The sequence below is a fragment of the Pogoniulus pusillus genome, chromosome 11 (genome assembly GCF_015220805.1).
Source record: "Pogoniulus pusillus isolate bPogPus1 chromosome 11, bPogPus1.pri, whole genome shotgun sequence".
NCBI lineage: Eukaryota > Metazoa > Chordata > Aves > Piciformes > Lybiidae > Pogoniulus > Pogoniulus pusillus.
Genome location: NC_087274.1, coordinates 11033965 through 11048092, shown reverse-complemented (window position 1 = coordinate 11048092; position 14128 = coordinate 11033965). Strand labels below are relative to the sequence as shown.

General features: G+C 46.4%; 1 protein-coding gene across 5 annotated transcripts in view; it reads left to right on the top strand.

The window, feature by feature from the left end:
• TMEM94 (transmembrane protein 94) overlaps nt 1–14128 on the top strand; it is a 57916-nt gene that overhangs the window by 13363 nt on the left and 30425 nt on the right. For 2 of the 5 annotated variants that reach the window (XR_010303986.1, XM_064151047.1), the window contains exons 1-5: nt 980–1348; nt 10101–10220; nt 11306–11433; nt 12444–12580; nt 13250–13446. Coding sequence is in view for 4 of the 5 variants with exons in the window: in XM_064151047.1 (XP_064007117.1) it covers nt 980–1348; nt 10101–10220; nt 11306–11433; nt 12444–12580; nt 13250–13446 (951 nt within the window). In the remaining variant the exon portion in view is untranslated. Of the gene's footprint in view, nt 1–979; nt 1349–10100; nt 10221–11305; nt 11434–12443; nt 12581–13249; nt 13447–14128 lie in introns of those variants that run through there. The other 3 variants (XM_064151048.1, XM_064151049.1, XM_064151050.1) reach the window with 3 other exon arrangements.

Genomic DNA, 14128 nt, shown 5'->3' with positions numbered 1-14128 from the left:
TTTAGACATCTGAATCTCGGGGAAGAAAAGGAAGTGAGGAGCTTGGCCAGGGAGCTTAGGTGAGCCCTGATACCTTTATGTATCAGAGCTCCTCAGAGCTCTGTGATGTGCTGAGCCTGGAAGCCTTTGCAGTGCCTGTCTGTCACTTCCGTGCTGGCCAGCTGTAATCCTTGGCAAGCTATGGACATGGCTCTTGGCTGGGTCAGTTCTTTGCCCCTTTCTGTGTGGAGTGAGAGTAATTGGTTTAGTGATTGCTCTGCAGAACTGGAAGGCCCTAGACAGAATTGGGACGGCACTGAAGCAGGAGCTATATAAAAACTCATTCAGAAAAGTGCTCCTTTGTAACAACAAGGAGAAAGCATTCCTCTGAGAGATGAAAGAGGGAAGGCTCACTCCTTCCTCACCTCCAAAGGCCTTTTTATCCCATTACCTGTTCTTCTACCCAGCCCTTCCCTGTCTGCATTAATCCTTTACGTTCTCTCTGCCACTGCCCAGGTGTCAGTAAATGAGCAGCCCCTGGCATGGCACATGGCTGTGAAGAATTTATGTGCACCTTTCTCTTTAGATTGTGTGGCTCAGGGTATATGAATATTGGATGCCAAAAGGGGCTTTTGCTACTATCTTCATCAACAAGAGAAGGAACTACCACTGGACCTGTAACCATCTTAGCTTGCAAATGCATGTATTTTTAAATGGAGCTTGAATCCAAAGCTGTGGAGTCACCTGGAAGACTATCCTAGATTGGTGTAGGGGAGTTAGTATGTTAGTATTGCTTTCTCTCTCTGTCTCAATTTAATCTTTTTGCTTGCCTGCTCAGGTGTTCCTTCCCCTATGGTGTATTTGATAGCACTTTGTCCTGTCTGATTTGCCATCTGCTTTTCCACAGACCCCCGTCTGTCAGCACCAACCTTTGCTGTGCATGCATATGCATCTCTGCAGACAGGGAACCCAGCGATTCTGGCTGTGTTGGCTCCCTCTGATGAATGAACCATTCTTACAGGCATCTGCTGCTATCCTGGGCAAACTTTCTTCTCTCTCTGCCCTTTTTTTTCCTCCCCTTTCTCACCCTCATCTCCCACCCCCATCCACCGCCTCCTTGCTGGATCTGCAGCGTGACTGGAAACAGGCTGAATTAATCAGCAGCCTGGTGCTTCACTCTGCTGCTTCTGTCTCACTCTCTGCAGCGCTGTGCTCTGCACAGTATTGCTCTCTCTCTCTTCCTCTTTGCTCTCTCATTTTTGGAGGGCAGCAGCACTGCAAGTTGCTGGGGAAGTTGCACAGGAATTTAGCCCAGATGCTCTTCAAGCAGGCTGATCTCTGGATCCCCCACCAAGGCAAATGCTGCAAAGTAAGTTTCTCTTCCTTAACACTTCTATTCAAAATGGCTTTCCCTCTCTCCCTCCCCAGCCTGCATCCTGTCTGATGTGATGGTGCATGAACAGCTTTTAGGTTTTGGGGAAAGAGGTTATGGCCGGACATGAAGCAGTGAATAATGATTTTAGCTGGGGAATGGCCTGGTGTTGGAGGTGGTGGGGAAAGAAGGAAAGAAGGTCTGCTTTAATGTAAAGATTTAACCCTAGAACCACCAGGAGAGGCCAAACATGATTTTAGCAACTGATTCCTGTCTTTGCTGCCCCTCTGCCTCATGACTTGAATTTTTCTGTTTCTCCTAGGGGCTTTGATCTGTGGCTGTTCAAGCTCCTTATCCCTTTGAAACATGTCTTGCACGTCTCTAGCACAACGTGCTAGGCTATATCATAGTTTTAGTCCCCAAGGTCTTCAGCTAAGTGGGGATAAGAAAGAAGCTAACAGGGTTTCTAAAGATGTGCTGAAGTTCTGTGGAATTCTGGGCATTGCTGGCCTCTGGGAGGGGATTAGCATCCTCTGGAGTAAGTTCTGCATTGGCATAAAGCAGCGTGCTGTGTGCTGAAGCCAGAATAAATGCAGACCCCTAACTGCTCTCTGAACTTGCAGGAATAATGTAACTGGATAAATTATAATAATTAAAGCTTGATAATTGCATAGTACAGGTGAGCTTCAAAGCACTGCATAAACACTGCCTCGTCCTAACAGCAGCCTGATGGGGCAGGTAAATATAGTTGGGGATTTGCTGCTGCAGACAGGACCAAAGAGGCAGACTAAGGAATGTACAATCCAGACCTGGCTGTTACCTGGGGAGCTGTCATCTCGGTGCTGTTGTGCTGCTGCTAGCTGAGGGAAAAGGAAAGTGCTGGGCTTTGCATTACCCACATAGAAAGGTTGATTATGCCTTTTGGCATATTACTCTGTGCTTTACGTGAATGTCATTGGATGAAAATGGACTCTTCTCACACCAAAATGCAGTGGTGGGTCAGTCAGATGATTAGTATTGCTTTGGCCAGGTCTCAGAGATCTCTGCTCGTAAAGCTGTGTAAGTCTGCAGGCCCTCTTAGTGATGAACTGCTGGGAGCCTCAGAAGCACTGTCCAGACTGGAGTCCCCACTGGCACTCAGTTATGAAACTGTAGGAGGTTTTTTGTGCAGGGGCAGGGGGAGGTCTGGGCTGTCTTTCATACTGTGACTGCAGATGGAGGAAGGAGACAGTTGTTAACTATTGCTCTGTCCATTAATTTGGGCACTGCTGTGCTGAAGACTTTACTTGTTTCATTTGATTTGAGACCACTAACAGCTAAGCAGTGGCTGCCAAGCTCACGTCACGTGGTGTTTAAACCAAGCTGTGTTCCTTATGCCTTCTGTACCTTTCCTGGCACATCCAGTTTGAAAGAGTGGTCCCCACAGAGCTGTGACCTGCTTGATGGAGCTGCCTGAACTGTGCAGGTACACACTGATACCTGCATTTCTTTCTTCTGTGCTTTCCAGTAGTGTTTGGGTGGATTGGTGAGTATTGTAATTTTCACAAGTACATTTGTTAGCCCCATTATAGAGGTGAGAAATTAGGGTGCAGGGGAGCATCCAGATTTCACACTGTCAGGCAGAAATCTGTGACAGAAGGAAAACCAGAATCCAGCTGTCCTGACAGTTAGTCCAGAGTCTTAATCAAAAGATCATCCTGTGGAGCAGGAATGTGTCAAGATGAAGGCTTCAGGTAGCCTGGGTCACTAGAGAAGCACTCCTGCCAGGAGTCAGACCTCTTTTCAGAAGTAACCAGGTGAGCACTAGGAAGAATAAAAAGCATAATCAGGACCAAGGCTGTAGGTGTTAAAGGGAAACTTTTGCCTTGAGTGGCCTATCCATGGGCTTTGCTGGCCACATGTGGGTCATTCTGCAGCACGGATAGGCCATTTCAGGCAATCTGAGCACTAATTCAGTAGTTGCAGTTGGATGGAGCTGTAGCACAGTGATGTATGATTTGCTTTAGAAGAAGAATAAATCATTCTCTAGCACTAGCCTGTTAAGAAATGTTGCTCCAAGCAATTGTTTGCTGTCATGCATGTGATCCCAGAACCACATAATGTTAGGGGTTGGAAGGGACCTCTAGAGATTGAGTCCAACCCCCTTGCCAAAGCAGGATCACCTAGGGCAGGTCACACAGGAACATGTCCTGGTGGGTTTTGTAAGTCTGCAGAGGAGACTCCACAACCTCTCTGGCCAGCCTGCTCCAAGGCTCCAGCACCCCTAAAACAAAGAAGTTTCTCCTCATGTTGACGTGGAGCCTCCTGGGTTCCAGCTTGTAGCTTTTGTTCCTTGTTCTATCACTGAGCACCACTGAAAAGAGCCAGGCACTCTCTTCTTGACACCCACCCCACAGATATCTATAGACATTGATAGAATCCCCTCTCAGCCTTCTTTTCTCCAGACTAAACAGCCCCAGGCCTCTCAGTCTCTTTGCATAGGAGAGATGTTCCAGTCCCTTCATCTTTGTAGCCTCTGTTGGACTCTTTCCAGCAGATCCCTGTCTCTCTTGAATTGGGAAGCTCAAAACTGGACACAGTATTCCAGATATGGTCTCACCAGGGCAGAGTAGAGGGATCTGCCATCTCCTTTGATGGATTCCAAACCCCTCACTGTGTGTCATATTGTGCTTTACCCTAAGCAAGAATCTGACTTGCCACACTAAATGCAAATATATTTGGTGGAGTTACTCCTCACTTTAATTTTTTTTTAAGTTGTGCATAATACTTACATTTCAGGAGGTGCAGTCTCTGAAGTAGATTAATAGCCTGCAAATGTCATTGTCAAATGAAAACCTGCCTGCTTTTTCTGCTGAGGAATGCTAAGTAGCTCTCAGAAAAGGGAAGAACATTCTGCTGCCCAGCTTCCCACCTCCAGCTCTTCAAATCTGAAAACAATTGAGTGAAAGCATTCAAAAAGGGGCCTAGTGAGTGCAGCCTGGAAAGAGGGGAACCTGGAGATGTTGAGGGTTGAGAAGAGAAGGCTGAGAGGGGATCTGATCAGTGTTTATAAATATCTGAGGTGTGGGTGTCAAGTGGAGGGGACCAAACTCTTTTTAGTGGTGGGCAGTGATAAAACAAGGAGCAGTGGATGCAAACTTGAACACAGAAGGTTTTACCTCAACAGGAGGAGAAACTTCTTTACAGTGAGGGTGACAGAGCACTGGAGATGGCTGCCCAGGGGGATTGTGGAATCTCCTTCTCTGGAGACTTTCAAAACCCGGCCTGGATGTGTTCCTGTTTGGCCTGCCCTGGGTAATCCTGCTTTTGGCAGGGAGGGTTGGACTGGATTATCTCTGGAGGTCCCTTCCAACTTCTAACGTTCTGTGATTCTGTGAAACAATCTGACAGCTGCCTCGTAGAGGCTTTCCATGCCACTGAACCAGAGGGGTGGATCTGCAACCTAGAGAGACTGAAGCTTCTGCCAAACCTTCTCTTATTTGTTTAAACAATCTTTGTAAAGACAATTAGATTTAAGTGTACAGCACTTTGGGTGAGAAGTCCTTACTTTGCAGCAGACTGAATCCACAGAGGATGATTCAACCCACTTTGGTCTGTAAAGCAAAGAATATATTTGTGCTCCAGTATTATTTTAAAAGAATACTTGGCACCTGTGACACAGCAGCACATATTATATCAACACTGACTGCTACAGCAAACAAACAAGCTGCTAGGGCTGTGCAAAGGCTGCGTGAAAAGACAAGAGGATGCAATTACACTAATGAGTTAGGAATTTCTACTTAGGGACCAATACTCAGACTTGGATTTATCTGTGATTGTGTTCATGCATGTCACTTTAGTGTTTGTTAAAGGCATTTGGCATAGTTATCACATATTAATTGAAAGTCAAGCCCTTCTGCCTCCTTTCTTAAGGTTTTCCTTCAAGTTTCACATAGTTGGAAATTTATAGTGAAGATTAACAACCAATTTTAGTAAATACTCCTTAAAATATATGTGTTCCTCTCCCACTGCTCCAGATATATCCATACAAATGCAATGGGCCTTAGACTTAGATCTGGAGCATAGAAGAAATTTACTTTCCTTCCACTTTCAATGTGACAAGGCATGGTGACATCCCTACACTTTTCCAGGGGATGCAGGGAAAAGCACAGCCTTGGGGTGTCCTACACAAACCTAAGCACAAACTGGTGCTTAAGCCTCTTCTTGGTGTGGAGTGGAGTCAGTAACACTGCTGCAAACTAAGACTCTGCTCAGGGAGCGTAGATTTAAGATGGATCTTAGGAGGACGTTCTTCATTATAAAGGTGGTGAGACTCTGGAATAGGCTGTCCAGGGAGGTTGTGGATGTCTCTCCTTGGAGGTGTTCTAGGCGAGGCTGAGCTCTTGAGCAACGAAGTGTAGTTGAGAGGTGTCCCTGCCCATGGCAGGGAGGTTGGAGGAGATGATCTCTGAGGTCCCTTCCAACCTCAGCCATTCTGTAATTAAAATATGTTATCTCCATTTCTGACCTGTACCCATTTTAACCTCTGCTTGTTCATACCTCTTGAAGGGAGGAGCAAGACCTCTGTCTGTCATAGATAGCAGAGAGTGTGGGAAGAACAGGTAACCTTTTAAGATATTCTTGAGTGGTTCTATGTGTAAAAGAACAGGTTGGGAGTTTCAGGAGAAGAGATTAGGAACTAGTAATGATTTTGTAAGGATGTGTAACCAGTGGTGGTTTGTGTAAGGCTGAAGATGGGCTGCAGGTGGATAGGTGATGCTCAGGAACAACTTCACATTGTGGGAGGAAAAATCAGAAGATAAGAGTTCTTTGGCTCTGCAACTCATGAGGAAGGTGAAGGAAACCTTTTCTGTGTGACCCAACATTTAAAGAGATTCATGGATCACCAGGTATTCGCCAACTGATTTCTCACTGTCAAACCAGAGAGGGCAAGGAAAAGTCCACATATTCTATGGTCTTTTAGCTCTGATCAGCTTCTTGTCTCCTTACTGAGGAGTCAAAGTGGCTCCTAACCCTGGTTATTTGCTAGATCTAGCCCAGGTTCCCTTTCCTGAATGTTTTCAGGCAAGCTAAGCAGTAATTTAACACTCAAGCTGCTTAGTGAAAGTGAAGACATTCCCTCGTCCTTTCAGCTTCCCATCCAATGCACACCTCAGCACATTCATTGCCTGTAGAAGACAAAATCACACAGACAAACAAACCCTCCTGCACTGGGTGTTTTTTTTTTTTCCTGCAAGTTACAGCTCTTGAGTGCTGTGGTATCACCCTCGATGCAGAGAGCTGCAACCATCCCACTCAGCCCAGGGCTTTGATAGCCAGGGCAGGGGTCAGCTCCAGAGGAGCCCTAAGTGCACTTAAGAGACTCACCAGCCTCAGAGGCAAAGGAAAAAGCAATTGCTCATTTTCTCCTCAGGACTTTTTCCCTTTAGGCATGGGCAAAGGGAGCCTTTTAACATGTCTCCTGAAACCCATCAGGACTTTGCTTTCACTGTAACCTGGAATTTACCGTTTTCTTCTTCTGTTTTGTTCCTCAGAGGAAGTCCTCTGCTAAGGTAGCAGGGTGGGAAGGTGTCTCACTGCTTTTGTTTTGTCCTGAGAATTAGCAGATTACTCTTTGAAAGCAGCTTTCAAAGCAAAGATGGGAATGCTGAGGGGTTATTAGTGAACTGACACCTGCTGCAAATGGCTTCTTCACCCTGGGGTGCTCACCCCCTGTTTAGTGGCAGGAAGAGCACTTGGAGCTGATGAAAGGCTGGACTGATCCCTCTGGGACAGCTTTTTTGCCGTATACAAAGGTTTACTTTAGTGTGTTTGAAAAATGCCTCATTAGCAGTTGCTGGCTTAGAAGGGCAGATCTTGTAAGCACCCACCTAGAGCTGCCTCTTGGCAGGAGCTCAGAGTGGCTCCTCTTGCCTGACCCTTTCATTCCTGGTTCCAAAGCCTTCCCCTGGATGCTCACCAGCAGTAGGTCATGCCAGTCAGCACAGGCAGCCTCTCACCCACATGATTGCAGTGTTTGTTTACCAGGTTGCTTCTTGCTTTGCCCAATAATCCACATTTGAAGTGTCAGGATGGGTGTTTAACCTCTGCTGTTCTTCACCAGCCCCACCACACTCTTCACTTGTCCTTCTCACTTGCTGCAGCTACCTTCCTCTGTGACTGCTCATACCTGGACTGGTCTATGGCAATGCAGTAACTCCTGTGCAAAAACTGGAGCAGGTGTGCATGGATTTCAGGAACCTTTTTAATTTCCTCTGGATTTGCTGCCTTTTCCTGCTCTCTGCTTGCTGTGATGTGGCAGTTCCTCTTTCCAGGCTGTACTAGATTTTGGCATTAAGTGCAGCTTCCCTCTCATTTCTTCTGTAGCTCTTGATGTATCCATTGCAATCAGCTCAGTGCCCAAGCAACCTTTGATTTTCAGTTAAAATCCCTCTTTCATTCCTGCCTTTTATTCTGTGGCGTTTATTTGTCCATCTGCTTTCCCTGAGTTGGAATGGGAGAGTGGTTTTGTGGGTGCTTTGCTGTGCCCCAAATAGCCAAGCAGTCAGCAGAGTGAGAGAAACCTTGTCCTTTGCTCCCTCTCAGACACTCCTGTTTGCAGCACTCTTGTGGTGCAGCAGCAGGTCTGTTGCCAGCTCTGCTGCCTGCCATCTTCTCCTCTGGGAGCCTTTGAGAAGAGACTCCTATGTTTAGTCCTGTGCTGATGTTACCTGAGCAGCTTCCAAGAACAGCACAGAACTGCTTCCTCTATTCCTAAAACTGACACAGAGGCTGAAAACTGCAGCAGGATTATTTTTAGCCCTGTAAAAGTGCAGCTAAAGCAGCATTGTTGGACTCTGCCTGGCCAGAATTTTCTGTTGCAAATTGACCCTGGTAGGTGAGGAGTGTGTGTGTGGTAGATGGAGGTTTAAAGAGCATCTATCTTGCTACTCCTTGACTCTTACATGAGGGTTTTGGATTGGGCCATCAGTGCAAATGAGTCTGAAGTCCACGATTAGTTTCCAGTAAACGTTCATCATGAAACCACTCAGTTAAGGGACAGGAAGAAAAGTGCAGATCATAGCTGAACTGCACTTGCAGAGCTGGGTGTGGGCATGCAGCTCCCAAGGAGCAGAGCTGCTGTGGTTTGAGACCATGGTGGATTTGGCAGGGTTGAGAAGAGCTTTGGCTCCTTCCTCAGTTGTGTCACACTGGTGGGTACCAGAGGGGGAAGCTTCTTGGTTGTAGTTCTGTACAGTGTGATACACCTGAGCATGTCTAACCTGCAGGATATCCTATGTGCTGGACACCCTCAGCACGTTTTTATTTAAACATGAAGTGCAAATGAGAACTTCAGTTCCCTGATATCTGCTGTAGTTTTCTCATGGACACCTGCCACATCTGGAATATTGTGTCCAGTTCTGAGCCCCTCAGTTCAGGAAATACCTCAGGGAACTGCTTTGAAGATCCAGCACAGAACCACAAAGATGTTGGAGGCAGTGGAACATCTCCCTGTGAGGACAGGCTGAGGGAGCTGGGGCTTGGAGCTTGGCGCAGAGGAGCCTGAGGGCTGCCCTCACTCATGTTTATGTGCAGGGCAGTGTCGGGAGGGCAGAGCCAGGCTCTGCTCAGGGATGTCCACTGATAGGACATAGGGCAGTGGGTGCCAGCTGGAGCAGAGGAGGTTCCACCTGAGCCTAAGGAAAAACCTTTTCACTGTGAGGGTGACAGAGTCCTGGAGAGGCTGTGGAGTCTCTTCTGGATACATTCAGAACCCACCCGAATGTGTTCCTGAGTGACCTACTCTGGGTGATCCTGCTCTGGCAGAGGGGTTGGACTGGATGACCTTTTCAAGTCCCTTCCAGCCTGTAACATTCTGTGATTCTGTGACACCTGCCAGCTTGTCCTTGTTGGTTCACTTTCAGTGGTCTGGCACCCAGGATACCTCAAGAGTCTGTGATTTGAAGGAAATGGAAGTGCTTGTGTTCTTGTCCCAGGAAGGCAAGTGGTTACCCCACTCCTTGTTACCAGCACCTTATGGCAATGTTTTCCAGATGGCAGCTCCTGGGTTATGTCCATTCAGGCTGCTGCCTCTTGGCTGACCACTGAGGGAGCAGTGCTCTGGAGTCTGTGTGCTTTCTTCAAGTCCAGATGCCTCTCTTGCACATTGATACAATTCAGCACTTCAAATTCCAGTGCTTTCTCTTGTAAAGGAAGAGTTGATGATGGAGTCATGTCCCCTCAGTGGCTTACCACTTAAATTTGGGGGCTTTTCAGTTGAAAGTAGCCATAGAGGTACTTGGTAAAAAGCAGCTGTGAACATCAGACTACTCTTGTTTAGAACTGTGAATACTCTACTGCTGTTTGCAAAATGCATCCTATGTCATTAAAATTCTGCTGTAACTGTGTTGAGTTGTCTCTACAAGCTGATACCAGTTCAAGCCTGTGTAACCTTGGAGCTGTGCAGAGTCCCTCTCCTTTTGTATTGTCCTCAGCCTCTGCTGATTAGAATCTTGTTTCACAGAAATGACTTGGTATTGTGCTTTGATAAAGTATTTATCCAGCACAGTCAGGACCTGTTTGTTTACCTGATACTATCTAAGTGCTCAAATTTCAGCCATCGGTTTAAAGTTCACAGGAGGGAAGATGGTTCCAGGAAAATGGAGACCTAGGCTGATGGTGATGAGTGCAGAATGCTTAGCAGCCACCAGGAGAAAACCTAAAAAGAAAATAGGAAAGCACTAACCACTTTGTTGTTCTGGCACCTCAGGATGAGATGACCTCAAGTTTGGGCCTTACCACAAAGAAAGCCCTCACGATCCTGAGAGACCAACTGTCAGCACTGCTGGAGGGGCACCAGAAGGAACGGAAAAAAGTGACTTCTTGGAAGGTGAGGCACCAAGCAGCACATGGCCAGGCACTCAGGCTCCTCTTCTCAAAGCAAAGCTGAAGATTAAACAAGAATTGGTTGCGTTCCCTCACAGACTGCTGCTGCGGGGTCAAGGCCAGGTTGAGTGAGGCCTTGAGGACCCTGATCTCTAGAGCAATGTGTCCCTGCCCATGACAGGGGGGCTGGAACTAGATGATCTTTAAGGTCTCTTCAAACCCAAACCATTCTACGAATCTATGAACTGCTGAAGTCCTTGAGAGCAAGGCAAGTAATCTCCCTAAAGATCAGCCTGGAGAAAAGAAGATTCCAGGATGGCCTTTCAATATTTGAAGGGGCCCTCCAGGATAGCTGGAGGGGGACGTTTTACAAAGGCATGGAGTGGCAGAAAGAGGGACAATGGCTTCAAACTGGGAGAAGGTCGACTGAGATTAGACATGAAGAAGAAATTCTTTCCCATGAGGGTGGTGAGGCACTGGGATAAGTTGCCTGGAGAAGTTGTGGAGCCTCCAACCCAGGAAGTGTTCAAAGACGGATTGAGTGGGACCTTGAGCAACCTGGTCTAGTGGGAGGTGTCCTTGCCCATGGTAGCTGGGGGTGGAACTAGGTGATCCTTGAGGTCCTTTCCAGCTCTATGATTCTGTGGGCTTCAAGAAGCCACTAATGGCAGTGTGCCTAGGAGGGTCCATATCAGGTGGAGAGAGAGCTGCAAGGCTCAACAGTGTCCCCTTCTCCACCATGTGTTTCTGGTTTGCCTGTATTGAATACAAAGTGCTGGTGTTTATGCACAGTGTTTAGAAGTGTTCCTGGCTTGGTTAGTAACAAGAGGGCAGCCTGGCACAGAAGCCTTTTCTTTCTTCCAAGCAAGAGTAAAGCAAAAAGCTTTCACTCATCCTCACCAGCTGAGCAACCATTAGTGCTGTGGCATCCACATAACTAATCTGGGATGCTCTGTGTCATGTTCAGGGGTTCCACCAAGTTGTGCTCAGCCTGGAATATCAACTGCTGTCTTTATCCTTTCTCTGCTTTTTCAAACGTCTGGCTCTGTGTTTGATGAATGCTGACTGACTGCTGCTCTCCTTTCGTAGGAGGTGTGGAGGAGCAGTTTTCTCTACCATGGTAACCGTTGCTCCTGTTTCCACTGGCCTGGTGCATCTCTGATGCTTCTGGCAGTGCTGTTGCTGCTGTGCTGCTATGGGAGCCAGCCACAGGGGAGGTAAGTAAACCATCCTATGCTGGATAAATGAAGCAAAGTGACAGCTTTATGTCACTCACCACTGCCTGTGGCCAACATACCAGTGTTGTCCTTCATGTTGTTTAGGTATCTAGGCAGTAGCATACTCAGACCAGTAATTCTGACCCCGTCAGGCTCTTATACAAAACTTAACCCAACTTAATTCTACTTTTAATAGATTCACAAAGTGTCCTGTGGTGAGATTGAGTGGTTTGCTTTTCACAGCATTCCCAGGCCTCCAAAAGTCCTAAGCCATTACCATATTTAGGAACTGGAGAAGTTAGTGGTTGTCTATGTTTAGCCTGTATCTGGAGCTAAAATATAGTAGTTGCTCCACCACCTGTATCTGGAGCTAAACTATAGTAGTTACTCCATTACCTGTGTCTAGAGCTAAACTGTAGTATTTGGAATTAAAAAACAGTAGTTGATCCACCACCCAGTGAACTCCACCCCAAGCACAGAAGGACCAGAAAAAGAGGAGACCTGTAAGTTGAAATGAAAAAAGCTTTCATGTAACAGCCAAACTAATGCCAATGTAAAGCGCACAAAGTTACACTCCCCTCAGTGAATGCACAGTGGTTGCAATAACCAGACCAGTCCTCAAAAGACCTCCAAACCTCCCCTTTTATACTGGGCATGACATTTATGGCCTGGGATACATCTGTAGCCAACTCAGGTCAGCTGCTCTGGATGATTGAAATTGCTAGTGCAGCCCACAGCTGATTGAGGACTCTATCCCAGCCTGACCAGGACAGTGGCTCATAGAACAGGCCCCATAAAGGCTATCTTTTAGTTGAGATGAGTCCTGTCAGAGTTCTCTGGTGGCATCAATCTAAATAAAAGCTCCTCTGCTTTTATTTCTTACCTGTAAGCCTGTGTGATGTAAAAATGAACAACTGAGCAGGTGTGCAGTTAGCTCTATGGGTGGCTGACAGTGTATTCTCCTTGTTTACTCAAACCTCATCTGCTTTCTTCTGTTTTGTTGTGCAAAGCCAAGGTGCTGAGATAGTTAATGCACTGGCACTCTTCTTCCTTCTCCTCTTGGATCTCTTCATGATTGGGCGTCAAGAGAGACTGAAGTGCAGAGAGGTGGAGAGGAGACTTCAGACCATCATTGATAAGATAAATGGTGAGGTCTCATTCATCTGTCTCTTGTTTGCATTTGTGTTTTCCTCCCGTTGGATTTTTCTCAAGGCTGATCACTTAGGTTACTAATCAAGCTTATTAGCCTTCACCCATGTAACACAGAAGCAGGCTGGATTGTGTCCTGCTCCTGCCTGTCCTGCAGAGCAGTGATTCTGAGCTGTCTGTGGCCATGTGCTTACAGTCTGTGTGCTGTCAGGTGGGCGTCTGTTATGGCTGTGTTTTGGAGTCATCCAAATCCTCAGCATCTCACAAAAATAATCTGCCTTGTAGCAGATGATGAGAGGAGAATACGTGGGGTTGTACCACAACATACAACAGAAGGAAATAAATTGCTGTGCCTGAGCATTCTCCCAACAGGGGGTTTTAAATCTGAGGAGGCAGTTCAGCTCAGCCTGGCACTTTTAAGGACAGCCTTTAGCTTTTCTGTTGTGCCAGTATGCATTTAAGGTTGAAAAATTACTATGTTTAGTTGTTAATACTGGGTGGAGAGAGAGAGAGGGGAAAGCCATCAAAGAGAGAGATGATAAAAGACCATGAGAAGGGACTGAGCTTAGCACTGGGGGACCTGTAGGCACTACGGAATGCAAACTGATGTGTAGTTGACCTCTCCAGAATTGTTGTCACTGAATTCTTTCACACTTTGTGCTTTCAGATACACTCAGCAAAGAGGTGAAATGGCCAGACTCCATGTACCCTGACCTCCACATGCCTTATGCCCCATCCTGGTCCCTCCACTGGGCCTATAGGGATGGGCATCTTGTCAACCTGCCCGTGAGCTTGTTAGTAGAAGGGGACGTCATTGCTTTGAGGCCAGGCCAGGAATCATTTGCTTCTCTGAGAGGAATTAAGGTACCTTGCTTGTCTCATTTCCCTGACATATAACAACACATTTCCCAGGATTTTCTTGCTAGTACTCCAGTTCCCAGTGTACAGCTTATTTGGAGAGTTTGATTTCTTGTGACCTTGAAAATACCTTGAAATTCCAATTCAGTCAAGAATGGTGCTTTGTTAGACAGACTGCATCATCTCTGTGAACCCCCAAACTCACTGGACAGGACACCATTGGGTCTCGATGTGATACCAAAGGACAAAATTTCCATCTCTTCCAGGTCAGGGAGAAATAGTAAAGTACTGCTAAATATAGATGGAGTTAATCTATCCATCAGGATGATGTGCATATGAACCCCTACTTTATCCTGGGTTTTATGTGAAGGGAGAAATTTTGTCTGCTTTGACCTCCTTGCTACTGATTTGTTGTAAAAGAAGATGCTATAAAGCACCTGGGGTAGAATTCAACTAACAAATCAGTTACAAGATATGTGCAAAGATTTTGCTGCTTGAAGTGAAGTGGAAGAACTTCAAAGGTCAAAAGCTGCCTTTGCTGGATTTTGTTCTAAGTTTCACTCCAAAATGCCAATTTTTAGGAAATAGCCAGACCTGCCTGAACACCAGCATTTAATTGTAGCTATTTTAGCTAAGGAGTTTTTGAGAGTTGAGAGAGAGAACTGTATCAGACAGTATTGTGTCACTT